The 27,123-nt window shown below is 43.3% G+C and overlaps 1 protein-coding gene across 5 annotated transcripts in view; it reads left to right on the plus strand.

Moving 5' to 3' along the window:
* Positions 1–5,502: 5,502 nt before the first annotated feature.
* The window catches only part of rad51b (RAD51 paralog B), a 68,264-nt gene continuing 46,643 nt past the window's right edge, over positions 5,503–27,123 (plus strand). The window contains exons 1-10 of one of the 5 annotated variants that reach the window (XM_023974274.2): positions 7,846–8,113; positions 8,384–8,473; positions 8,664–8,777; positions 8,852–8,956; positions 9,060–9,196; positions 9,369–9,488; positions 9,668–9,851; positions 13,580–13,652; positions 19,173–19,282; positions 24,295–24,373. In XM_023974274.2, the coding sequence (XP_023830042.1) occupies positions 8,390–8,473; positions 8,664–8,777; positions 8,852–8,956; positions 9,060–9,196; positions 9,369–9,488; positions 9,668–9,851; positions 13,580–13,652; positions 19,173–19,282; positions 24,295–24,373 (1,006 nt within the window). In that variant the 5' untranslated portion in view covers positions 7,846–8,113; positions 8,384–8,389. Of the gene's footprint in view, positions 5,644–7,809; positions 8,474–8,663; positions 8,778–8,851; positions 8,957–9,059; positions 9,197–9,368; positions 9,489–9,667; positions 9,852–13,579; positions 13,653–19,172; positions 19,283–24,294; positions 24,374–27,123 lie in introns of those variants that run through there. The other 4 variants (XM_023974276.2, XM_070435944.1, XM_023974275.2 and 1 more) reach the window with 4 other exon arrangements.

Raw genomic sequence — 27,123 nt, forward strand, 5'->3', positions numbered from 1 at the left:
TTAAAAGTTCAGACTGACTCTATGACAGGATTTGTACCTGTCCTTACAGTCATGACAGTTGTTACAGTTGTTACCAGGGTGGACTGGGACAAAAAATCTGCCCTGGCATTTCAGCCACACCAGCCCACATCACTTCACGCACCGTGCGCACCCCAGCTACTTACACACACAGTCGGTAATGCTACTGACACATAACATAGGCATTTATAGTACAGCATTACTCAACTTTTCCTGTACCATTGACCGGTGAAAAAACATAGTCCTTTGCCTTTTTGAATCAGCTCTTTTTAACCAGCTCATGGTGATACACCTCACTGCTATAGATGTGCCTCTGTTGCCCCCCTGTTGTGTAGTCTGTCTCTACATCTTCTCTGCAGACAATCTGTCTCTGTCTGTCCGTCTGTATRTGTTCATTGTTATTACATATAGAGCCAACATATTAAGGAACTGGCAATACATCTGTATCTCTCTGTTTTCTGCCTACCTCCACTGCACTCACCTCTGAGCTGTCTATTCATGGATGCCAATGGATGCCAGGCTTCCCCMAAAAATTGACCAATTAATTAAAATWAAAAAAACAATAATTTCTCTTTCGTCTCTCTGTGTTTCATAATTTCCCTTCAATTCACAATAGGCTGAATGTATCTCACAGGAGAAAGCATCCGAGCGAGTGAAACAGCGCCCCTCTCTCTATGTGTAGGCCATCAATCTGATGCTGTCTGGTCATAAAGAGTACGACATTGTTGCCACCTGTWGCATTGAAGGCAAGGGAAGTCAGCTAGCATCTGGCCTCCCTTGACAAAAAAGTATAAAAAATKAGCCTATCAGCGTTGAGCTAAACTGAGCGTGCTCAACTGTGAATGGTCCTGGTGAACCAAAAAAAGTGTCAAGGGAAGCCAGCTTGGATGTGGCGTCACTCCTATCAAATCCCATTGAGAGTTTACATCATTAACAGAAAAAATTTACTTGTTGCGTCTCGTTGTTTTGTTGTCCTCCAGTGGCCACCTAGCCAGCTTGCTAAAATTGTCTATTTCCTAAATTAGCCATGGATGGAGACAGGGATTTGGACTTGGGGTTTTACTTAATTCTCCATACTGGCCAATGATTATAAYGGCGATTCTCATCCAACTATTAATTCATACATTGTTGTGCCCCTGGCCTGAGAGTRTGGAAGGTCAATATGTAGCTAGATGTAGAAGGCTAATGTTAACTAGCTAACGCTGGAAGTTAGGCTAGCGAGCAAGCATTTTATTCAGGTAGCCGAGGACAACAAAAAATAAAAGCGTGTACTGCAGGGATCATCAACTAGATTCAGCCACGGGTCGATTTCTTCAGATGGKGGSGGGGGGGGGGGGGGGGGGGMATAATTCCAAATAATTCGTAGACTGCAAATTCAYCGCAAGAAGCCCAAACAGATGTAATATTTTACTAAAACATAATAATTTCAAACCTTGCTTATATTTGTATATGATCACGTGTCTCTCTACTATCCATGAAAATACATTTTAGTCATTCAGCAGACGCTCTTATCCAGAGCGACTTACAGGAGCAATTAGGGTTAAGTGCCTTGCTCAAGGGCACAGACAGATTTTTCACCTCGTCGGCTTGGGGATTTGAACCAGCAACCTTTCAGTTACTGGCCCAGTGGTTTCCCAAATGTAAATCTATTGGAGCTGATTTCCTGGTGTTTTTACCATATATTATGTCCAATGAAACGATGAAAATTCTACAGAAAACTTGGGAGGCCRAATAAAACCTGGCRCCAGTTGGGGGAACCMTGGTGTTCTGTATGACACTTGCTTCCCCAGTGATTTTACCCACACACTGCTAAGCTCCTATCAGTAAAAAAACAAGAAGAAGCAGCTCCAGTGGMCWYGCGATCACCAACACTGGACAATTGAGGAATGGAAAAACATCCCCTGGTCCTAGGAATCCCGGTTCCTGTTGCGTCATGCTGATGGCAGAGTCAGGATTTGGCGTAAGCAGCATGAGTCCATGGACCCATCCTGCCTGGTGTCAACGGTACAGGCTGGTGCGGTGGTGTACCATCATCCCGTCTACAGCAACTGTGTGATACCATYGCGCCARCATGAACCAACATCCCTGTGGAACGTTTCCGACTTATAGAATCCATGCCCCAAAGAATTCAGGCTGCTCTGRAGGCAAAGGGGGGTCTGACCCGATGCTAGATGGGTGTACCTAAAAAACTGTCCAGTGAGTGTATGTGGTCTGTATGTTCCTAGCCTGTGCTAGGAACATACAGCATCCTAATTGTGAAGGAATAAAAATGTCCCATCCTAAGGGTTCATTTCTATTACATATATAATATATAGCCAAAATATGAATAAACTGGCAGGTTAACACTATTTGAAGGGTCCAGAGTAAACCATTTATAAGGCATTTACAAACCGTTTGTTCAACATTTATTACTCATTACTCCCACATTTGTAAATGTTAGTAAGCAAGTTATTCACACATGTACATATATTTCCTTAAGCCTCCTATGTTGTGTGCTTGTTHTTTTACCAGGTACAGCAGGATTGTCTACCAATGGCATCCCAATTTTGTGAGAAATTACACTGGTCTTTCAGTAAAATAGCACTCACTTTAGATTAGGGAATGCAAAAATACTTTACTAATGATTAGTAAATGGTTTATGAATGTGGGTGTGATGATTAATAAATGGTGAACACACACTTTATAAATKACTTATTATGGACTCTTAAAATAAAGTGCTACCCATCCTAGTCGTGAATGAATAAACACATAAATTAGACAAAGAAGAAAATCACTGAATAAATGCCTTATAGATAGCCATTTGCTTATAACAGCCTAACTACATATTTAAAAATAGTGCATTTCAAGTGTTCCCCCTGCCCACTTTAGATAAGTGTTTAAGTATTAGGCTACATATAATTCAATAGAAGAAAACAGAGAGAGAGACAGAGGAGACAGACAACCTGTTCCTTAATGTTTTGGCTGTAGCCAATGGCTACATTAAGGAGCTGCCAGTTKCTCTCTGTACCTCTCTCCCTTTTCTTCTATTGAATTCAATATAAAACAATCTGTTTGTCAAATAACGATGCCGGACTAGTTTATATGGATGCGAATAGATTTCCAKCGTTGTGCTTTGTTTGACTGTGCTGCACACATTAAGTATCTTTCTACCCAAAAGTGACAGGCCTTTCATCGAMTGAAATAAGTGGGAGATAGGCAGGACTTTCCAGCACTCACTGCAGTGGCCATGTAATGTAATCCGACACCAGAGTCACTTGTTACTACAGCTCATAGACTAACTCACCTGGCTGAAGAGACTGAGATTCTTAAGCGAATATACATTGATAAAACAATTCAAATACACATACACTCCCTGATTTTACCTTTATTGAATACATGATGACTAGCAAAAAGCACTGTATAAATAAATGTTTAGCAGATGGCTATTGCCTTACCTAAGTATTATAACAGCCAATATTGACTTGTTAGGCTATATTGCAAGTAGCCTAGAGTCTAAATGTTCCCCGAATACCCCTTCCCTAATTAGTCTACCAGGCCTATAGTAGGTATGAAACATATTTAATACAATATACAGGCAAAATATTAGGCCTAACTGTCAGTTCTATATCAGTGTKGTGAGTGTGTCTTTCTCTGTTTTCTTCCTATCTCGACTGCACCATGGCAGTGTATCTATCATTTCTCACAAACTCAGCACTCAGACCAGCAGAACCAGAACYTTTAGCAAATAATCTGGTTAATTTCACACTTAGCAGCATCGGCCTTTTTGGTCTCTAACTTTTTCGGCACCACCGTTCCGTTTTTCTGTTTTRACTGAGTGACTGACAGAGTCAGAATGGGTCTCACTCTCTTTGATGATGCGCGTTTGACTTTGGATGTGAATCTGCATCACCTCAGCTCAGCCAATCAAAAAAATGGTCCATCTTGGCAGTGGCGCCAGCCGTGGCCCACTGTTCAGACAAATGATTAATATAGAAGATTATGACAACAGAGAAATAGCACAAAATTCATTAAAAAAACAGGCTAATGGGCCTGTCTATTTCGACCAGCCCACCTTAATAAAAGATGGTCTGGCCAGGCTGTCATTTGCCAGAATTGCCAGACGGCCAATCCGCCCATCATTGTTACAGTCATGCTTTAGAATTTGTTCAGAAGAGAACGGATTTAAATGGATTGTTTTCTAAATGATGCCATATTAATATAATAATGGATATTTGTTCAAAAGAGTTGAGAGAAAGATTCAGACATTTTTTTTGGTTCAGAAGTTAAGCTAAGGCAACGAGGCATGACCAAGAAGCCTTATAGAAGACTCTGACAGATAGTCCACCTCATTTTTCACAATTATTTACATGAAATCTTGATTTGATTCCAAGAAAAATACCATTCCATTAAAATCCAACTAATGCATATTGTATTTTTATAATAAGATAAACACACATGAAGAGAATAAATGTAGATGGAAACAGCTTTGTTGCTTTCCCTCTGGAGCCTGGGAATGCACTAATCATAAAATAAACCCCTTCAGAATGGTCTGTCCAGGACCTCATTTTTTGGCTCAGTGACCAAGAATGGATGGAACTGGTGTTAGGGACATTTTTGTCTCGATAGCAGACGATCAGACCTCACCCAAGCTCCGTTCCCCAGTCTCCAGACTGATCTCTCCCATGGTCCTCCATCTGTCTCTACCTATCCTCTGCCACGCACTCTATATTGAACCCTACCTAAGTCCCAGTGTCCTTATGTTGTTTTACACGTGTTACAAAAACTGTCCCAATAGTCCGTTGTGTTGCCCCTTTCCCATTAGGGATAACTTGGCAGAGCAAACTACCGGTATTCTTATCAGTACTCTTTAGTCATCCTCTATTTTAACTGGCCACTTCAGMGACAGGGACACGGCTCCCAACCTCTGGGTGCAGAAGCGGTTCTTATCTCTCTGGTGATAAGGGAGAACCCTGCCATTATGGCCTTACATGGGCCTCCATCCTGCACTAGTCACACTCCAAACAATAGACGGACTGATACAGACATAGGCTGGGGGAGATGGAGTGATGGGGTCTAGACAGAGGGAGAAAGGGAGAGTGAGAAAGAGAGACGATAGGCAAGATATCATTTATTTGAGATTGTAATTTCATCACACAGCCCTGTGAGACTGCTTCACGTCGTGATGGTTGCTACTGCTGTCTATTTTACAGTCTCACCACATCACAATAGCACAAAATGTTCAATATATTTTATTTGAAAGAATGTGTTTTGTTTTCTATTAATTCTTCATGAGAAATGCACCAAGCTGACCCAGGCCTAAAAAGACTGCATCGGGACCCAGTGCAGTGGTTTTGACAGTCCCATATGACTACATTTACCAAAATGCAAAGCGAAGTGGCGGTATGGGTCAGAYGAGTTTGAAGTGGACGGAGTACAGGGCTTAACATGTCTCTCTCATGAGGCTAAAAAGAGATTAAGGCTTGGAAAAGTTAAATATTTTCAGAAGGAGTCKGGTAATTGGTTAAGGGAGGAGGATTGGAGGGAAAGAGAGAGGAGGTTGAAAAGACTGAGGGAGGCAGACGATGGGTGTGAATCTGTTGAAGCCAGTAATAACAACGAGGAAGATTGGTKTCAAGTTTAAACAGAGTGAGCTGGATGACAGTTTAAGTTCTGGAGGTGAAATGGAAAGGGTAGAAGGTGTTGTGAGGAGCTTGGCGCCCGAGTCTTGCATTGATGGACATGGTTATGAGAAAGATAAGTTAGGTCCAGTGCGAGTGATATTTTTGAAGAGGGTGGAAGCAGGACTTTTGGCTGATGCATGGGTGGTTTCAGGTTGGGTGGAAAAGATGGTGGGTGCTGTTGAGTCGGTGAAGGCAACCCAAATCGGACTTGTGATGTTTGTTTGTGATCAGAGGGAGCAGGCGCTCTGTGCAACGCAACTTGGGGAAAGATCTGTATCTTGCTCTGTGTTTAGGCACAAGGCACCATTAACGGGAGGGATTTCTGGGGTAGCGTTAAGTGTGGAGGTGAAGCAATTTAAGATGAAGATTCGTGGTGTTTGTGACGTCCACCATCTGGTGCGACGCAGATCCGTTGGGGAGCGTGGTGAAACAGAGGTGGAAACAGTCTGTTCTTTTGAGCTTTGATTCAGAGTCTKTACCTGACAAAGTAATGTCACGATATATGAGTTATTCTGTTAGAGCTTTTGTGCCGAATATACTGCGGTGTTATAGATGTTACGTTTACGGGTGTGTCGCAGCAGTGTGTAGGAGGGAGATTCCAAGATGTAGAAAGTGTGCAGGAGGACATGGGACAGAGGAATGTGTAGTTTTGGTAGGAAAAGTGTGTGTCAACTGTAGGGGTGCCCATGTTGCTGGGGATCGGAGGTGTCCGGTGCGAGAGAGGCAGGTTAAGGTGGCCAGGGTCAGAGTAGGGAAGAAGAAGTCGTATGCTGAGGCAGTGAAGAAAGTAGAGGGGGGATTAAGGGTGAGGGATTCTGAGAGGGTCCCTGTCAATAGTAGATCTGTGCCAGAACAGAGGGATAGGCCAATGAGTTATATATGTTTCAGTAAGGTGCGTTTCTTAGTGTTCATAGCAATGGTTATCAACTGTACTGCAGATATGGAACATAAGTCACAGAAAATAGATGTTGTGGTCAGTGTTGCCAACTCATTTTCAGGGTAAGTTGCTAGAGGCAGGTTGATTTGTTGCTAAAAGTTGCTAAATGACATTGTGATGTCATTGCGTGATAACGTAAAACTGCGTCATTACTAGAATACACAATAACGTTACTCAAATTGACTGGCCATCTCGGCAAAAAATATGATTTGACATTTGTTCAGGTACAGACAGACTCCCACTCTTTTCTGTACTTATGGCTGTATAATTTTGATTGAGACATGTTGATTGATGTTGTAAGTTCTGTTCAAGATCAAACATTCATGACCAACTATATTGTTGGCTCGTCGAACACGTACTACTGTTGCTGCAGTCAGCCAACAATGATTTGCAATTTGCTGAAATTGCTGCTGGCCTGCTGCTGACGTCACTCACAATGCAYTTTTGCAGCCAGGCACGTGTGTTGTGACTGAGTGTGTGACAGAGAAAATCGTGTGTGTGTCATTTAGAGGGAAAATGCGTGTATTTTAGCGTTTGAGTCACTTTTCAAAAGTTGCTAAAAGTTCAAAATAAWTTTTGAAAAGTAGCTACATTTGTTGCTAGGTGCTGTTTGARAAAAAAGTTGCCAGGGTAGTCTGAAAAGTTGCTAAATCTAGCAACAAAATTGCTRAATTGGCATCAYTAGTTGTGGTGGCAGCTGCATCGACATCAGATGTTTTCACAGGGTGTGTTGAGTGGTAGTGTCCTGTCCTCTAAGGTTGTTGCCCTAGGGTAGGATCAGATAGGGTTAAAGTAGTGGAATAATATGGTGGGTAGTTGGTAGGGTAATAAAAAAAAAATATTTTTCCCACTTCCCCTTTCCCATTTTGTATCACAAACAGTGGTGTAAAGTACTTTAAAGTACAACTTAAGTCRTTTTTTYCCCGGGTATSTGTACTTTACTTTACTATTTATATTTCTGACTACTTTTACATTTACTTCACTACATTCCTAAAGAAAGTTATGTACTTTTTACTCCATACATTTTCCCTGACACCCAAAAGTACTCGTTWCATTTTGAACGCTTAGCAGGACAGGAATATTGTCTATCTGTAAATAAATAAAAAACTAGAAAATGTGGCCATTTGCTTTGCTTAATATAAGGAATTTGAAATTATTTATAATTGTTATTTTACTTTGATAAAATATTTTAGCAATTACATTTACTTTTGATACCTAAGTATATTAAAAACCAAATACTTTTAGACTTTTACTCAAGTAGTATTTTACTGGGTTACTTTCACTTGAGTCATTTTCTATTARGGTATCTTTACTTTTACTCAAGTATAACAATTGGGTACTGTTTCCACCACTGATCACCAAGTGTAATGGATTTATACAATAGTTCAGTTGGGGGCGGTAATGCAACATATTGGACGCTAACCCTCTTTAAACTCCACTGAAGAAGAAGAAGAAGAAGCAGAAATGGGGGTATTTTTTATGCCACACTGCTGTCAAGGTAACAGAACTCATGTAGCTAGCTAGCAGGGCAGTGAAATAAATGTAATTATGTTGCAAAACGTGGAATTTCTTATATTTTAGCCATAATTTGCTTGCTAGAGCAAATAGCTTCTAGCGTTTGCCACTTGCGGAGCGAACTTTAGCCACTCGTTGTTGCTGAAGTTAGCTAACTAGCTAACATAACAAGTTTGTCACAGACAAAAGGGAAAACCAGTATCTTTGAGTTTGTCATTTTGTAAAAAKAATATATGTTTTACATATTAACTAGTTAACTATGGCAAGTAAAAAGCTCAGAAGAACAGGTGTGTCACTCGAAGTATGCGAACGACTCAAGCGCCACCAAATTGAAACTTGCCAGGTAACCGTTTGCACTCAGGCTCATTTCTGGAGTTTTTTTTTTTTACATTTGGTGTTGCTGTTAGCGTTGTGGATTACAAGTTTATATCATGTGAAATGTTACCATTATCTAATATTCTCACATCAAAGAATAGATGGAGTAGAAACGAGATGCCTTTCGCAACTGTGACTACTATGCTCYTTGTCACCAGGACCTGCTGTCCCTCACACCTCTAGAGGTGATGTGCCTCGCGGGGCAGAGTTACCAGCAGGTGTTGATGCTGCTGCAATCAGTCAGCCAGGCCTGTGCCCCCTCAATGACCACCGTAAGTCAACAACATCACCATTGTCACTGTCATACTTCACTGTTCTGTCTAATGAAATTGTTATTGTTCTTCAGGCGTTGGAGGTGTGGAAGCAGAGGGCTGACCTGTTTTTCTCCACATCCCTACCTGCCCTGGACAGACTGCTTCAGGGAGGGCTACCACGGGGGACACTCACAGAGGTTGTACACCTTCCTTACTGAGTATAGAGATGGTGATGAGGTTTATAATGGTGAAGGAGATGGAGAGAGAGAAAATGCATCAAACTTCCTTTCCTTCTTTCAGGTGACTGGCCCCTCAGGTTGTGGGAAGAGCCAGGTGTGTATGATGCTCAGTGTGCTGGCCACTCTGCCAAAGTACATGGGTGGCCTCGACAGCGGAGTCATCTACATAGATACGGAGTCTGCTTTCTCAGCAGAGAGGTGATTGGGACTTACTTTCATCACCCTCCTTTTCTCTTCTCCCCTCCTGCATATTTATTATCTTGTCATATCTTTTATAATCTTCTATGATGTAATGTCTTCTATAATCTTATCTTCCGTGTCTTATAAATGCATTGTGTGGCCTAAAATGTTTTGTTCTTGGCACTTCCAGGTTAGTGGAGATTGCTCAGAGCAGGTTTCCAGACTACTTCTGTGAGAAGGAGCGTGTGTTGGAGATGGCTGGACGTGTCCACCTTTTTCGGGAGCTCACGTGTCAGGATGTCCTGGACAGGTACAGGCCGCCATGTTGCTTTCAGTCTGTCTGAAATGTGTCATTCAATCGTCTCCTCTCACTTACCTCAAGCATGTTCTGGACCCATGAAGCATTTTGGGTGATGGCGAACTGTGTGAAAGGGACTATTTCTAATACTGATATTGGTATTGATAAAGTTTTGTTTTGGTTCCTTCCAGACTGGAGAGGCTGGAGGAGGACATCATCTCCTCCAAGGCTGGGTTGGTGATTCTTGAYTCGGTGGCCTCAGTGGTGAGGAAGGAGTATGACACAACACTGCCTGGGAACCTCACTCACCGCAGCAACCTGCTGGGCCAGGAGGCTGCCACCCTCAAATACCTGGCTCAGGCCTTTCACATCCCTGTGAGTGTGTGTGCAGGGATTAAATTAGGCCGGATCTGAGACACGGCACCTATGATCCAAATGAGAGCCAGGCGGAGCTGAGACCTGGTACCTGATTTGGTTATTGTAGTTCTCCACATTTCATTTTCCACAGCCAAAAACACGAGTAAGTAACGCCAAAATTAGACAACCCCATAGTAGAATAGTTTACTTATTCAATTGTTCAGCCTGTCGCATTCTATGCGAGAAAGTAATATTAATCTCGATGCAAATTCAAATTGTGAGTGCCGCACAGGGGAAGAAATATGCATGCCCAGTCATTGTACAACATTYTCAATGCAGTCGCGGTGAAAAACAACAACTTTGAAAGCAGTTTTGATGGCCACTATTAAAAGAGGAGAATCACCGATTTCTGAAGTGTTACTAAGCTACACATCTCAAATCCAAGAAATGAGAAGGCTAAAATGCACCATTTTAGAACCAGKKTTTTTTAGCAGCGGCATGGTTTAGTCGCGTTAGCATTGGCCATTGGGTTGAATGCATAGGGAAGACCAGTGCTAAATGTAACAAGGGTCAGGTGTAACAGGTAGACCATCATTATATTCACAGTACCTGATCCTTGGATGAGTGCCAGTGGAATGTTTTTTTGGGGAGGGGGGGGGGCATTCAAGTCATCAATATGTTGCTAACTAGCAACAAGAGAGACTAATGTTTGGATTTTGTGATCTAGCTAATGATGAGACCGATGGGGTAAATGCAGATTGGAAACCCTCAGCCTATTTATTCATTTATAGACACTATGCTGCATCTGATGTGCTACATCAGGTGATAATGATTATTGCTAAGTAGCACACCTGACTGATGATATGGGCCAATATGTTATTGGGCTCATTTCTGGAGGGGGTTGTTATATTTTAGATATCAGTGTCATTTTATTTACCTTCATTTTGCATTATAATTATCCTTTTAAAAAGTAATCTCCCCCATCACATCATTAGTCCCTTAATACCACTTCTGACTGCCTAATATATTGCAGAACTGCCATTCGGCCACTAGATGTTAGYGTTATCACAAAGTAATCCAAGACAAAGGAACCAGCCCTATGTGTGGGATTTGGAAGGAAAGGGCGAAAGGCAATAGTGCATTGCACTCTGTAGGAAATGTTTTCCTGAAATCTAAAATGGAATAAAATATCTAATCCATACCATATCTCACAAGGAATAATACATGTGCCCTATTTGACCCCAGTGCATCCTTGTTCGGTGTCAGTAACACAGTTCAACACTAGAGGGCAGGAAAGCACTGAAGGTGTATCACCTCACCTACTAGGTCCCTACTACAACTGCTGGCCTAGCCAGGCTATTAGCACTGGGGATTAAAATCAGTTTCTAGTCTACCAACCCAACTTTCCCCTGAACTTTCCACTAGATACAAATCTTAAGTCACCACCTCAGTCCCTGGGCCGGTGTTACTCAAGCTTTCCTCCTCAGTCCTCTGGGTGTGTGTCTGAGTTCTTACATCCATCTCCCYGCTAGTAACACAGGACTCTGGACTCTGCCAGAGGTGAACAGGTTGCCTTTCTCACAGCTGTGGCCCAGGGGCTCTAAGAGTCTGGCGCTTGTCCGTGTATAGTAGTGATGGACAGCTTATTTACTGGTAGCTATTTTTATATGTCTGCAAGGATGCAGTGGCCACGTCAGAATGTCATGACTGTATGTACACGTTAACATACCTTGACGTTACATAGCAACAAGATCATCCTGACAGTTACTGAACACTGTAAGCGTCTGCCTAATACTATATTATACTTTAGCAATAAGGCATGAGGGGTGTTGTATATGGCCAATATACCACAGCTAAGGGCTGTTCTTAKGCACGACGCAATGCGGAGTGCCAGGATATAGCCTTTAACCCTGGTATATTGGCCATATACCACAAACCCCTGAGGTGCTTTATTGCTATTATAAACTGGTTACCAACGTAATTAGAACAGTAAAAATAAATGTTTTGTCATACCTGTGGCTATCAGCCAATACCTCAGCATTCAGGGCTCGAACCACCCATTTTATAATACACGATACTATACTCTTTGCCAGGGGTATTCAAATCTTACCCCACGAGCGAGGTCTGGAGTTGGACAACTGCTAGTTTTCTGTTCTACCTGATAATAAATTGCACCCACCTGGTGTCGTAGGTCTAAATCAGCCCGATTAGAGACGAATAATGAACAAAATAAATAGTAATAAACACAGCGGAACTGGCTTTGAGGTCTGGCTTTGTGTCTAATTTGAGGGCGCTAAGCCTTTCCTATGCTATACTAAACATCTAAACTCATTCATTACCTATTTGCCAGCTAACTTGTCTTTTATTTTGTATGTGTGCCTTTGTGTGATCATTAGGCTTCGGTGTAAGTCAAATGCTATTTTCCACACCCGTGTTTTGGCGTACAAGCATGTTGTGGTTCATGTGAGGGCTGTCTGGACTTGACAGAGCGTTTTGCCTTTACCTCCTCCATATTATTAACTGAAATGTGCCCTGACAAGAAACCACAGTGAGGATAGCCTACCTTGCTAGTGGCCCACTGAGTATTTTATAAGGGCTATCATGATTAAACAAGTAAAGACTTTTGTTATTAGCACCCAGGGCCAAACCAACCAGGTTGTTAAATTTACTGGTTCTTGTTTTAATGTATGACACAGTGCCAAATTCTGCGAGACTGGATGACTGTGGTAGATTGGAGCCCTTTGCTTCCATTCCGCTCCTAGGTTGTGTGGAATTGTTGATTTGGTGTGAGTTTACTGGATGTAAGATCTTGATTTGATCACCCTGTTGCAGGAKAACTTTTGTGAAATTCAGGACATGTAATACTTGTAGTGTATTTGTGTTTTAAAATGTATTTGAAATGTCAGACATATTTTCCGTTACAAAAAATGTATCAACCCCTACACAATTTTCAATAATTATAATTCACAGTTCCTGGTGCTYCAGGTTATTTTCCTGTTGTACCAAACTGAAYCAAATTAAGATCCTACATCTATTGCCTAGCCAAGGTTTCATAGTTTAACTGTGTTGTTTCTCTGGATTTCTCCTAGTTAGAACAACACATGGGAGCTCATTGCCTGCCCAAACATGAGTTTATTATTGTAGCCTTATTGTTGACATATGGACTTTGACTCATGTCAGCCGCAGTTGGCTCACATGCACAGTGTAGCTCTGTCAGGCTGGAGGCTTAAAGGACAATTATAGCTCATGTGACGGTAGGCCTAGGGCCTCTCTCCTTTTTCTGAGTCTGTTGTATTGGCAACAGTTTTATCATGTTGGTATTTCATCAAGGCCAATTTGATTCACCAAGTGCTACTTTGAGCCACCACCACTGATTATTCGAGGGAATTTACTCAAAATTCTGCTGTGTCAGACTTGGACCGGATGATATTCAGAATACTTTTGTCTCCGGCTTGGTTGGGTTTGGATACATATTGACCACCCATATCGTTTAATGTTGATGACCTCCAACCTACTATTGACCATCAGTCATCTGAGGACAAGTAAAACACATTTTAAGAAATAACTTACCAGAACTTCTYCCCAATWTTTTKGGGGTATATTTTGTGTTCATAGTCTAAGGTATATTGCTTTGAGATATTGCCTAAAAACCTTGAAATGAACATTTAGCATGGCAAACCAGCACTCTGTGGAAGGTATTAATGTCATGATATTCTCTTCATGCTTCTCTATTTTCTCCCTCCTAGGTGGTCTTGACCAACCAGATCACGACGCATGTGGGCGATCGAGGAGAGAGAGGCGCTGCGTCATTCAGGGGAGGTAAACAAACGAAATAGCCTCCATGTTAACTGATCACATCTGAATGTAACTGCAATACTAACCATCCAATGAAACATTGGATTCAACACATACTAATGTAGTGATGCACCAAGGATGTTTGTAGCAGGTCGCCTTGCGTGTGACTCTTTGAAACACATGGAGCGTCTCTGATGGGTCACAGAGATTTGTTTGATCTCACTGTTTACCATCACCTTGGTAACAGAGCTATTCTATGACCTGTGTCCTGTATTGTTATAATGACCCCGTCTTCATCACTYCCTTAGCATAGCCTGTGTGTGGATCTGTGTCTCGGCGGTGTAGTCGGACCAATGAATGTTGGGGCAACATTATGCTGAAGCTAGCCTTTGAGTAAAGGGACACGGGTTCTTTCTCTTACGTTATCTAATAGATACATGGCATTGACCTGTAACTGTACTCTCTCTTTCTCTCTTTTACCAACTACACTCTCTCATTAAATACAGTCATTCCCCCTCGAGGAAGGACTGCCTCTTTCTCGTTTCTCTCTTTCAATTTTTGCTCTCGCTTTCTTTCTCTCGCTTTCTTTCTCACTCTCATTCTATAATTCTCTCTCTCTCTCTCCATATGTCCTTGGATGGAGGGGTGAGGCGGGCGAGAGTTCGACAGTAGGGTGTATTTGATTCACCCCTCTCTCTGCTAATGTAATCAGATTCACATCTCCTCTCCCTGGGTCTGACTCTTCTCTAGCCCCGCCATCCCTCCCTTTCTTTCTCCCGCACCTTTTTTCTCCCCCTTTTGTCTCGTGCAAGCAGGTTTCTACCTATGCTGTTTTCAACCAGAGATCCCTGCGTCTCGGGTTTCCAGTCAAATGTCAGCCTCCGTCGCCTTTGGGTTTCTCCCATCGATGGTCTCCTGGGATTTGGCTGGGGTTGCGAGCATGATGCGCATGATGGAAGGTCTGAAAAGGCCCTTTGTCTAGTCTGAGGAGAGGGAAAGGGGGAGTCTGGTTTCTACCTGGTCTAGGATCAGTACTGTGACTCAGACCTGAAGTGGGCTTCAGGTAGCCTCTGGTACTGCGGAGGCCTGATGAGTGTGTAGAGAAACTACTAGGTAGAGATGGGTTGGTTGCTGGACTGACCTATACACATTCTCTAGCCCAGCTATCAGTACAGAGAGAATGTGTTATTGAATTAGTATGTCTGATTATTGCTATCATCCTTTGCTTGTCTTCAGTGTTATGTGCCAGAAGCTGAATGGGTAGCATTTCATTATTGGAACCCCCCCCCTTTTTTTTTTTTCATGTCGGAAAGATTTATTTCTGTAGATATTTGTAATATTAGAGATGAAAAGAGTTCAGTCGCTGAGGGACATTGGATGCCTATGAGGTCTGTCCTAGCTCTCTGTGTTTAATCTAGTGAAACTGCAGTTGTCCAACTGAAGCTCTCTCTGACCTCATTTTGATGAAAACTCAACTCAATAGCCAGCCCAGTGCCAACAGTAGTTTGGTGCCAGCATTTGAAACAGGCGATGCCCAAGGCAAGGCATAGAAAATCCCCCAAACCCTTAGCTGGCTGAGCTAGCTGTTCACAATAGCAAGTGTAAAGCATAAAGTTATGGATGAGGGTTGGTGTTCCTAGTGTAATGGGAGAGAGAGGTCATCGTGACAAGCGTTTATTTTSTCATAACATAAACTTCATGATGAAAAGTAAACGTAGTGTTTCTCTCGTGGAAGTGACAACTTTCACGTGAATTTTACTTCTGGGTAACCAAGATTATACTGAAGCGTTTGGATCATCTAAATATGGGTAGGGACTAAAGAGGAATCAACCACCTAAGGGAATCTTTGTGTGAGAAGTGAGCTCATTACTTAACACTGCTAAGTAATGATATGGTCACTCCGTGCATGGAGTGTGAATGCTCCTGTGAAGTGTTCTGTGTGTGTATGAGTGTGCACACCTGCCTCTGTGCRGGGTGTTTGTGTGTAAATAAAAATAGCCTTTAATAGAGGCTAAACTGGGCCATCCGGTGTGGTTTAACCCCGTGCTCCCTCTAGGGTTAGATGGGAGTGAGGGGGCCACAGGCCAGTCACTGTGGGAGAGCAGGGACCAGCGGACAGACAGTTGGCCTCTGTTTGCCAGGCCCAGCAGACTGACTGACAGACAGCAGGGCCCAGAGGACAGCAGACCTGGGTTCAAAATACTATTTGAAATAATTTCAAATACTTGAGCTGTGTTTGACTGAGCTTGCCTGGTGCAATGTAACTAATAGAATATTCCCAAAAGTGCAAACCGAACCTAGTTGGCACTCCAGGCAGTTTAAAGCAGACATAGTATTTGAACCCAGGTCAGCAATGAACAGACACAGACAGCTTCTTTGTCAAACGCAGGGCCCAACAGACAGACAGACAGACAGACAGACAGACAGACAGACAGACAGACAGACAGACAGACAGACACTCAATCAACAGCAGGGCTCAGTGGACAGACATACAGACAGCCTCTCTTTGTCAACAGCAGGGCTCCTTCATTGATTGTGTGTGACTGAGGCTGCAGTGATCCAAGCCCCTCAGCTCCTCCACTGCCTCTGATAGGAGAGCCACTGTGTGCAGCCAGCCAGCAACACACTGAGACACTTTTCCATGCCCTCACTTTATCTACATGATTGGGTTTTCCTCCTCCCCAACCGGTCGCCCTAATCGACTGCCCGTCTTACCCTCGAGGCTTGGTCACACACAGCCACACTGCACAGAGCTCTCCAGCCACTAGACCAATAGGGTTTACTAAGGGACAAAGGGTAAAGGAAAACAGAAGGCAGAGGGGGAGAGAGGGTTGTAGAACGAGAGAGATAAACAGATTGTGAGAAACAACTAGAGAAAAGTTGAATGGGATGCTGAGCGAGAGTTGTTGAGAGGGGGAAAATGGGGAGGTTGAAATCTGTACTGGACATGTTTATTTGAGCCACTTCCTCCTCTGCACAGCGGGGCAGCCTTTCCAGAGAGCTCTCGCTCTATCAGAGATGGCTATCCATATGATATCCATTTTCTCTATTAGCATAGAGAGGCAAACACGGTATGGTTTTCTGTCATACACGAGCTGGACAAGGCCTTTTAGCTATGTACTAGTAACACATGTCCTTGAATGTTGTTTTACAACACTTTTATTGCACTAGGACTTATTGTGGCACTCGAGGAGCCATCCAGCGAGCACAAGTCGTGACATAGACAGTGTGTTGAAACACTGGACAGGATTTTGGACTCTACACTATCTGCTCTCTGTTCCTGGCCAGTTGTGGGAAAATGTGTGGGCTGCTGGCTTTGTAGGATCAGGGGAGGTTTAGGATGGGGGTTAGGGGTATAGAATGAAGGCGTGTGTGTGTGTGTTATGGTTTGGGTGTTTGTGTTAGAGGCCTGTCTAACAGGCAGAGGGGGAGCTAAGCAGGGGAAAGAGGCTGATGGCGTGCCCCCCCCCATCCTTCTCCAGGGAGCTGTACAGCAGATGTCTGCAGCGCACATGGAGTTTGTTTAGTCTGCCTCTCAGTCCCTCCGGCCTTCTCTTTCCTTCTCTTTTGCCTCAGCTCCCAAACTCGTGAGCCAGTTGTACACTGATTATGTTAGTGAAAGAGCCCTAATGGTTAGCTAGATCAAATCAAATGTATTTATATAGCCCTTCTTACATCAGCTGGTATCTCAAAGTGCTGTRCAGAAAGATGCAGCTAGATGCACTAAGGCCCAATGCTTTTTTTTATATTCCGCTTTGGTTTGACTCTGAAACCGCKGGTCTTCTAGTACTGTGTGTTTTTGTCTTTGTCCCGTAGTTTATTCAGTCCTATTTCAACTTAATTGCCTTTAACCAGTGTTTGTAGTACTACTCTAGTCTACTGTATGTCTCCTACCTAGTATATTGTGATATTAAAATTAATCGTTTCTCTCTACTGCTGCTGCTGCTCTTCCCGGCCGGGAGAACTTCCGTCACATGGTCGTGCAGCTATTTTATTTTCTCTGCCTTGCACACGTTTCCACAGGAAATGTTTTGAGGAAGTGAGAGTTGCTGATAGGACACTTGTGCGAGCAGAATCCCTGCTTACTCCATGGAAAATACATCAAGGAAGAGAATGAAAAGGACACGGCAACATACACACACACACACACACACACACGTGGGTACGCACACACACTCACACGCTTGCGAACATACACACTCGCGAACACATGCACACACTCAGACACACACACACCGCCACCCGCCAGGGCTCATCCTTCAGCAGACAGAATTAGCATCCCAGGCCCAGCCAAGGTTTATTGGTGTCATGGGAGCAGAGGGAACCATGGTCACACAAAAGCAAGCGATAATAACAGTGTGTCAGGCGGCTGGGACTGTCTTCTGGTTAATGGTCATTACATAGCCTGCAGGGTCAAACACACACACACACACACACACACACACAGTGGAAATTGGGAATAATGATGAATCATGGGGATGAATCCATGACGATACTTACATTACCTACTGTATAGTGATATGTTTTTCAGGCTTCAAGGCAGTTTGTTTTGAATTTGCAGTTTCCAAATTGATTTCAATTTGCCAAGTTTCTGTACAGTCAGTGAGTCGTTCCAACTCAAAAAGCACAAGAAAGAGGATTTCAACACCCACAATCTCAGATTGTTCTGAAATCGTTTCTGTTGTTAGAAACAAATAAGATTAGCATTCCTGAAACATTATTTTGTTGAAATATAATTTGATCTCAGAAATGAAGGTCATTGATTGCACACAAATTGGCAATTCAAAAAAAATAATTGTAGCTTGCATTCTTTACCACAATTTATTTTCATCATGAGCAAAAAGCTATTGGTTTTCTACCCAAAGTTGCAAAGAAAATKTTGTAATCCATTTAATAAACACAAGAGACCAGCCAAATTGATAGTGTTGTCGCAGTAGCAGGTACAGCGGCATCTAGTGAGCAAAACGTGGTACTTTCACACTATTTTATTGTATAGAATGCAAGCTTCAATGGCTGATTTCTCTGAACAGGGGGAGRAAAAAAAACATCACCAGATTCACAGGGAGTACATAACAAAAGTTGAAGAAGCAATACTCCAAGCAGCAGCTTGTCAGACATAGAGAACTGATACTGTATACTGGTTGTTGGGGTGGGGGGCCCGTGAGTGGCTTTTGATCATGGTATTGGATTCATCATGTCTTACTAATTGTTAGGAAGAATTATGGTCCAAATCRGATGTTAGGTATTATAGTCTTTGAATATTATATGAATCCTATAAATTATAATGGCCAATTTTGGGTGCAATGAATTAGCTTAATTCTCAGAGAGCAAATTTATTTCAWCAAATTGTTTCAGGAATACTAATCTTATTTGTTTCTAACTACAGAAACTATTTCAGAACAATCTGAGATGGTGGGTGTCATGGCTTGCTGAAATGACATGGAATGTCCCCTGTATGAAATAAATAAAGATAACACATCACACAAGTGTGAGTGCTGTTCAAAGTTGAACTGAACCCYTGTAATGTTTGTTTATGTGTTGCAGCATCTGATGAGAGGGATTCTGGGTATGTGACGGCGGCGCTGGGGAACACATGGAGTCATAGCGTCAACACCCGCCTCATTGTCCAGTATGTAGATGCACACCAAAGACAGGTGATATACGATATGTCACGGAGAATAACATTTTAGTTTTACTAACTATGGGAAAGGAACTGTGTCTTCCTATGTCCTATGGCTTTATCCAAAACTGTTATTAACCAACTTTCACAGAACACACCGTTTAAAACAACTGAACTATGGCCATGCTTAGATTCTCTATTGGGGAAATAGTGTGGTCAGACAGACWCACACACACACACACTACGCTCCCTTTAGTCTCATCCTGCACGACTCAGAGCTGCGGGTGCATTCCAGAGTCAACTCCCAAAAAGCCTCGGAGGCCCAAACGAAAGGCTCCGTTTTTCTTTTTACGATCCAAATCCCCCTAAAGAAAACCAGCATGAAAGGAAAAGCAGCGGTCCTCAACTGCTGGTCCATTAAGGCTTCAGTCTGGTGCCTGGGTCCATTGGGTCCTCGGGCTGGTTCATTGACGCTGTGTGTGTGCCTCTGCCTGTCTGCCTATATGCTCCGGCTGCTCTGTCGGTTTGCCCATGCTCAAATGAAYATAGGACAGTCATCTATCTATCCTCCAAAACGTTCATCTCCACCACGATTTCCTTGTAGATTTAAGGGCTCTCTTGYAAAAKAGTTTTATCTCAATGTGACTGCCTGTATAAATAAAGGTTAATAAAATAACTGATTTGCGAAAACATGAGATGGCTTTATGCAGGGAGACTTGTCTCTGTCAGAGTTAATGACATGTTATTGTGGGCGCGGCGGTTTTGAAAACAGGGAGCTGACTGGTCGCTGCGGTCCGCAGAGCCGTGCATGCCTGTGAAAATCACTGAGACGGCATTTATTCACACTGGTCCTAATTCAAGTGGGTTTAGCGAAAATGACTGATTACCGACCACAGGTAATCTAATCCCCTCGGTGAAATAGCACTCACGTTTATTTTTAACTGAAATTAAGCAACAGCAGTTAAAGCAGACATCTGTAGCTGGTTAGGCCCTAAGTAGAGAAATATGCTCAAATGTTGAAACTGCACCTCAGGAAAGAAAACTTTTAAAATTCTTAGATGCCATTGGGATTGTTTCTTTCCACTAGTGCAAATCTGAGGTTTCCCCCCCCTCATAGTAAATGTTTAACTGACTGGATGCACAGTGAGTGAGCTCACTGAAGGTAAAGAACGATCAGTAGACCTATGGCTAAAGCTTGTAGAATGAGTATGTAGACACATAGCGCTTCACAGCTAATGCTGTCCCAAAGAAAACTGTAGGGTGATTTGTATCTTTATTCCGTGTCTGCACTTTTGCCTCCCAGTCTCTACTTTTCTATGTCTAAAGCTCATATAGAGGTTCAGCATGGCTAGAATGACCTCTCGTTCAACCCACCAAGAGTCTGTCAAGCCTGATGAAACAAGAACACTGAGAAAACGTCACTTCCTTGTTTTGACGGGTGATTTCACAATAACATTTATCACAGCCGTGATTCAACGCGCTTCCAAAAACACTGACGCTGCACTCGTTACTTCTGCACTGTTTGCAGCTATTTATGCTGCAGCAACCTCAACCGTCTTGTTTTCGCTTAGTTCTTTCTTTGAGTTTAGATGGTGGTAGCTAAAAGGCCCAGGCTGGTTTGAACTGAGCAAGGCCATGCGACACTAGTCTGGCACCAAATGTGTTTGTGTTGAATGACCTGGAATTGGCAAGATGGCACAAAGAGATCTGGGACCATGCTTAAGTAGTATCGGAAATCCCAGAGCTTGGAGCAACCGCACAAAGTCTGGGGAGGATGTTTCATTCTCTTGGACATTTCGTAAGGGGAGAAAAATTATTCCAGGGTGGGTCCTCTTCAGACAGACAACTCTCCAAATAAATCAATAGGTTGGGTAGGCGGAGCTGAAAATGTGGGATGGAATTGTGCTCATGTTTAGCTAGGGCAACAAGCGGATACAGCAGTGACGTAACTGGTGATGCGTGTCCCATTTCTGACTCGTCCTCTCTATCCCAACTGTCTCTTCTACAGACGTGTAAGYTGGAGCATTGGTACATTGTGGGAGGCAACCCAACTGTCTATTGAGACTAACGCTAAAGCAACACCACATGGCTAAGATGGCGCAGACGGAGGGCGCTTCGACTCGAGCTTCAATAAAACATTGCAAGTTCAGACTTTTCAGTTTGTTTCGTGCATTACTTCATACACCTGGGTAGAACTATTGGGTACTCAACGTCTACCCAACCTCCCAGAATTCCCTGAGATGGCGGAACAATGGACTAGCTTCTTCGTCGAGGCGCCTAGCTGCTTGGGAGTTCTACCGGAGTGTAGGAAGCGAAGATGCCGACGGAGTGGCGGAGTCTTAGTGAGATTAAGATGCTGGGCAACCCGTCCTCCATTACCGAGCATACTACTCGCCAATGTTCAATCATTAATGAACAAACTCAGAGCGAGGATCTCCTTCCAGAGGGACTCTGCAAGATATTCAGTTTATCTGAGACTTGGTTCTCCTCTGACATACCACCAGCTGGTTTTACAGTTTTTTGAAGCGGGCTCTCTCTCGTAAGAGCAAAGGTGGTGGGCTCTGCTTTATGACCAACATATGATGCGATAGGGGAAATGTACAGGAACCTGCAAGCTTCTGCTCCCCCGACTTGGAATACTCTGACATCAAATGTTGCCCTTTTTACCTTCCAAGAGTTCTMCGGGATTATCGCCATGGCTGTGTACATCCCGCCCCAAGCCGACACCAACAATGCTCTCAAAGTTCTTCATTGGACCCTGAACAAACTTGTTGCGACTTTAACAAAAGTAATTTGAGTTATTACCAACACGCGTCTAACTCTCGGAAATTCTACTCTTGACCACTGCTACACGCAGAAATTCTCTCGGAAATTCTACTCGACCACTGCTACACGCCTTTTCGACACCGGTATAAGGCCCTCTCCCATCCTCCTTTAKGCAAATCTGACCATGACTCYATCCTGCTTCTMCCCACCTACAAACATAGACTCGAGGGAAGTTCCGGTGGTCAGACCAACGCTGTACAGACCTGACCAATCAGAAGTCTCGCTCCAAGATTGTTTTGATCATGTGGACTGGAATATGTTCCAGATCGCTTCTGGAGATGACGTCAATGAATACGCTGACTCATACACCGGATTCATCAGACAATGCATAGATGATGTGATACCGATAGTGTCTTTAAAAACATACCCATATTAAAAACCGTGGATTGATAGCAGCCTTGGAGGGAAACTGAAAGAGAGAGATGCTGCTTGTAAATGGGGCTAGGTGACCGGGGACAATAGTTTGGTACTAATACGACCTACGCAGATCGATCAAGATTGCGAAACACAAGTATARGGACAAAGTGGAGGAGCAATTTAGCAGGTTGGACACAAGGCGTATGTGGCAGGGGCTCCTGACTATCACGGATTACAAGAAGAAAGCCAGCCACATTGTGGTCACCAATGCTACCCTACCGGATGAGCTAAACACATTTTTCTCACAATTCGAGCACAATGACCCTGAGCTGCCGAGGAAAGCCCCTGATGACAACGTGGGCTACATACTCTTGCTGTCCCCACTGAGGACGTATGGAAGTCATTCAAACGTGTTAACCTTCGCTAGGCTGCCGGCCCAGATGGCATCCCTAGTCGTGCCCTCAGAGCATGTGCAGACCAGCTGGCTGTTGTTTTCTCTGACATTTTTAATCTCTCTCTCTAGCTCAGGCGACTATACCCTTCTGCTTCATGTCCACTACTATCCCCGTGCCCAAGAAAGGGAAAGTAACTGAACTGAATGACTATCGACCAGTAGCACTCACTTCAGTCATCGAGAGGCTAGTCAAAGACAATGTTCTCTCTAAGCTRCACACGTTTGTATATTACCCACTTTCAATGCAACATACCGTTGCGGTGGCATACGTTGGAGGCGGCTTATGGTAAAGAAATGAACATTACATTTTTTGGCAACAGCTCTGATGGACATTACTGCAGTCAGCATGTCAATTGCACACTCCCTCAACATGAGACATCTGTGGTATTGCGTTCTGACAAAACTGCACATTTTAGAGTGGTCTTTTATTGTCCAATGATCCTGCTGTTTAATCAGCTTCTTGATATGCCACACCTGTCAGGTGGATGGATTATTTTGTCAAAGGAGAAATGCTCACAAAAAGGATGTAAACAAATATGTGCACAACATTTGAGGGAAATAAGCTTTTTGTGCATTTGGAAAATKTCTGGGATCTTTCTGGGATCTCAAACATGGGACCAACACTTTACATGTTGTGTTTATATTTTGTTTAGTATATTTTTTACTTCACTTGGTCCCCACACCCCCTCAATGGTAATTTAGTCTGACTGCTGCTCGCACTATGGCCATTCCCCCTTACCCCCTCTACAGTCTTTACTCTGCCTCCATCCCAATGGATATTTATTTATTCATCACTGCTACAGTATTTCTATTGATATGGTTGTTTTTTTATTAGCTACCATTTTCATTGTTTTATTTCACTTAGTCCTGCATGTTGGAGCTCGGAGCCTAAGATTTTCATTGTACCCTGCAATCATACCTGCAACCCTGTACATGTGACTATTAAACACTGAATCTGAACAATATCAGCGTTGTGGCTAGGGGACAAAAGGGACAGATCTGGGCACGTTGGCATCTTCAAGTGGCTTAAACGCAAATTCTTCGCAGCATCGGAGTAACCTTTCACTCCCCCTCTCCTCTTATCCCATTGTGCCCAATCAAAAACACCCTACCCATTGGCGAAGTGCCCCGTTGTCATGTTTTGCTCGACGATGCCTAACTTTCAAACTGCCTGCATGACAATAGGTTGTGACGCTCTGTTTGAGTGCTAGTGGGGAGTGTCCTCTCAGAGTGATCTCCAACACGACACTTGAACCTATCTCTTCATGATGCGTAWCATCTCTCACTTATGTGTTTTACGCTCTGTCAAAGAATGTGACTGTCTGACAACCCAGTGAACCCACCTTCGTATCTCTATCTTCCTCTCTTCTCTCACTTAATCTCTCTCTGTCTCTCTCTCCCTTTCACAGATTGTGATAGCGAAGTCACCTGTGGCCCCGTTTGCTGTTCTAAACTACACCGTCCAGAAGGAGGGCATCCGTCTAGAGGGTGAGTCAACAGTCAGTMAGCTGGCCATACAGATGGCCTCCCTGTAATGAAGCTGACTTCCCAGCCAATGGGGGCACTTACTGTATTTTATACAACAGTGCTTTTTCTGGTTGACTTCATCTTCACCCAATGTACAAAACCCATGACCTTGTCTCGCGTTTGGGTTAAAAAGGGCAAATAGCCCACCTCRGGGCTTTGTAGTCATATGACTATGATTTTAGGAAACTGAGAGCAGGTTTTCTCCATATGGAAATATTACCTTAGAGCAGCTCTCTGTTCTCTCTTACTGTTGCATATTCCAGTAGTACATTCAGTGAACTGGAGAACAGGAAGAGGGGAGTGAAAGAGGAGCTCTCCTTCGCTCCCACCTGCCCCCCTTCATTTCCCCATCTGTAGTATCTGACCACTGAATAAACCATAGATTCCCCCTCAGGACAGATGTGCCCTTCAAGCTGCTCGCCRTAACTCACTGGGCTGTTTTCACTCCGAATCTGAAACCTGAAATCTTATTGGAACACGGTAACATAAATCAAAGCCTAAAAGAGCGTGTGGTGAGGGTTGGGGGTGGAGGCATTTTGGTGTGTGTGTGGCGTATTTTGGTGTTTGTGTATGTGGGGTTTCAGAGTCGTAACCTGTTTAACCTGCGCACCCCCACCGCCTCTCTGTCAGAGTTCATTAGTTGGAACCGTTTGATTTACCCACAAGCCCTCAGGCTCCTGTTGATCTATGTTGGTGCCAGACTTCGCTAAAGTTTTATAGGAAATGTAATATCACAAAATAACATTCTGTTAAGGGAGGGGGSCAGCCCGGAGTTATCCGCTTCTGTTAAGGGAGGGGGGTACACTATACTGTTTTTTCCACACTTTAGTATATTGAGCATTGCATTTGAAAAAAATAGGCCTAGTTGTACTTATTCTTCACAAGGAGATGTAGAATGTCTACGAAGTACTCCCCGTGACTTGTTTCCACCTATCTTCATCCATGTGTGAATGTACAGTAGGATCCAAATTATTGACACCCTTGATGAAGGTGAGCAAAAATGACAGTAAAAAATAAATAATTTAAATACTGAGCTATATTGTATGATCAAAAGATTGGGCATTTTATATTATTTTATAATACAATTGCTCAGAGAAAGATGTTTTGTGTAACAAGTCATCTTTTCTCGAAGGGAGTGGTCAAAAATATTGACACCCCTCACTGAGCCTTTTTCTAAAATGTTTTATGAGTTTGAGAACATTTTGGGAGGGATCTTAAACCATTCTGCCATACAGAATSCTTCCAGATCCTTGATATCCTTCATCTGCGCTTATGGACTGCCCTATTCAGTTCAAACCACATGTTTTCAAGGGGTTTGAAGTCCGGAGACCAAGATGGCCATTGCAAAATTTAGATTTTTGTGGCCAATTAACCATTTCTTTGTGGATTATGATGTGTGCTTGGGGTTATTGTCTTTTATTATCCAGGAATGGATCTCCCAGCAAGACAATTCTCCCTTGTCGGGAGTTGTTACACGATAATTCCAGGGTTCTCAGGCATTATTGCGTAMGTTTTTTAAATGTATTTTATGGAGTCATTTTTGCTCATCTTTATCAAGGGTGTCAATATGAAAATAGAGCTCACAACTGTGTGGCCACACACGACTCCAACTCCATCAAGTTTGTTGACGACACGATGGTGGTCGGCCTGATCACCAACGGCAATGAAACAGCCTACAGAGGAGGTCAGCGACCTGGCAGTGTCGTGCCAGGACAACAACCCCTCCCTCAATGTCAGCAAGACCAAGGAGCTGATCGTGGACTTCAGGAAACGGGCATATGCACACTTCAATCCAGATCGACGGGGCTGTTGTGGAGAGGGTCAAGATCTTCAAGTTCCTTAGTGTCCACATCACTTAGGACGTAACATGGTCCGTAACATGGCCCATCAGATCCTTAGGAACCTTTACAGCTGCTCCATTGAGAGCATCCTGACTGGCTCTGCAGTGCCTCTTCTCGATCAGGACGCATGGCCTCTTAGTCTTAGGAACCTTTACAGCTGCTCCATCGAGAGCATCCTGACTGGTTGTATCACCGCCTGGAATGTCGGAAGGCCCTACAGTGGGTGGTGCAGACGGCCCAGTGCATCACTTGGGGTGAGCTCCCAGCCATCCAGGACATACATGCCAGGTGTCTGAGAAAGGCCCGAAAAATTGCCAAAGACTCCAGCCACCTGAGACATGGACTGTTCGCCATGCTCCCGTCCAGCAGGCAGTACTGGTGTATCCTACCCTGCTGCTAAAAGGATTATTGATTATCTATTTATCCTGCTACTCGTCACTATTACTCCTATTTACACTTGAAGTTTACATACATCTTAGCCAAATACATTTAAACTCAGTTTTTCACAACTCCTGACATTTAATACTAGTAAAAAATTCCCTGTCTTAGGTCAGTTAGGATCACCACTTTATTTTAAGAATGTGAAATGTCAGAATAATAGTAGAGAATTATTTATTTCAGCTTTTATTTCTTTCATCACATTCCCAGTGGGTCAGAAGTTTACATACACTCAATTATTATTTGGTAGCATTGCCTTTAAATTGTTTAACTTGGGTCAAACGTTTCAGAGTAGCCTTCCACAAGCTTCCCACAATAAGTTGGGTGAATTTTGGCCCATTCCTCATGACAGAGCTGGTGTAACTGAATCAGGTTTGTAGGCCTCCTTGCTCGCACACGCTTTTTCAGTTCTGCCCACAAATGTTCTATGGG

The sequence above is a fragment of the Salvelinus sp. IW2-2015 genome, linkage group LG28, assembly GCF_002910315.2.
Source record: "Salvelinus sp. IW2-2015 linkage group LG28, ASM291031v2, whole genome shotgun sequence".
NCBI lineage: Eukaryota > Metazoa > Chordata > Actinopteri > Salmoniformes > Salmonidae > Salvelinus > Salvelinus sp. IW2-2015.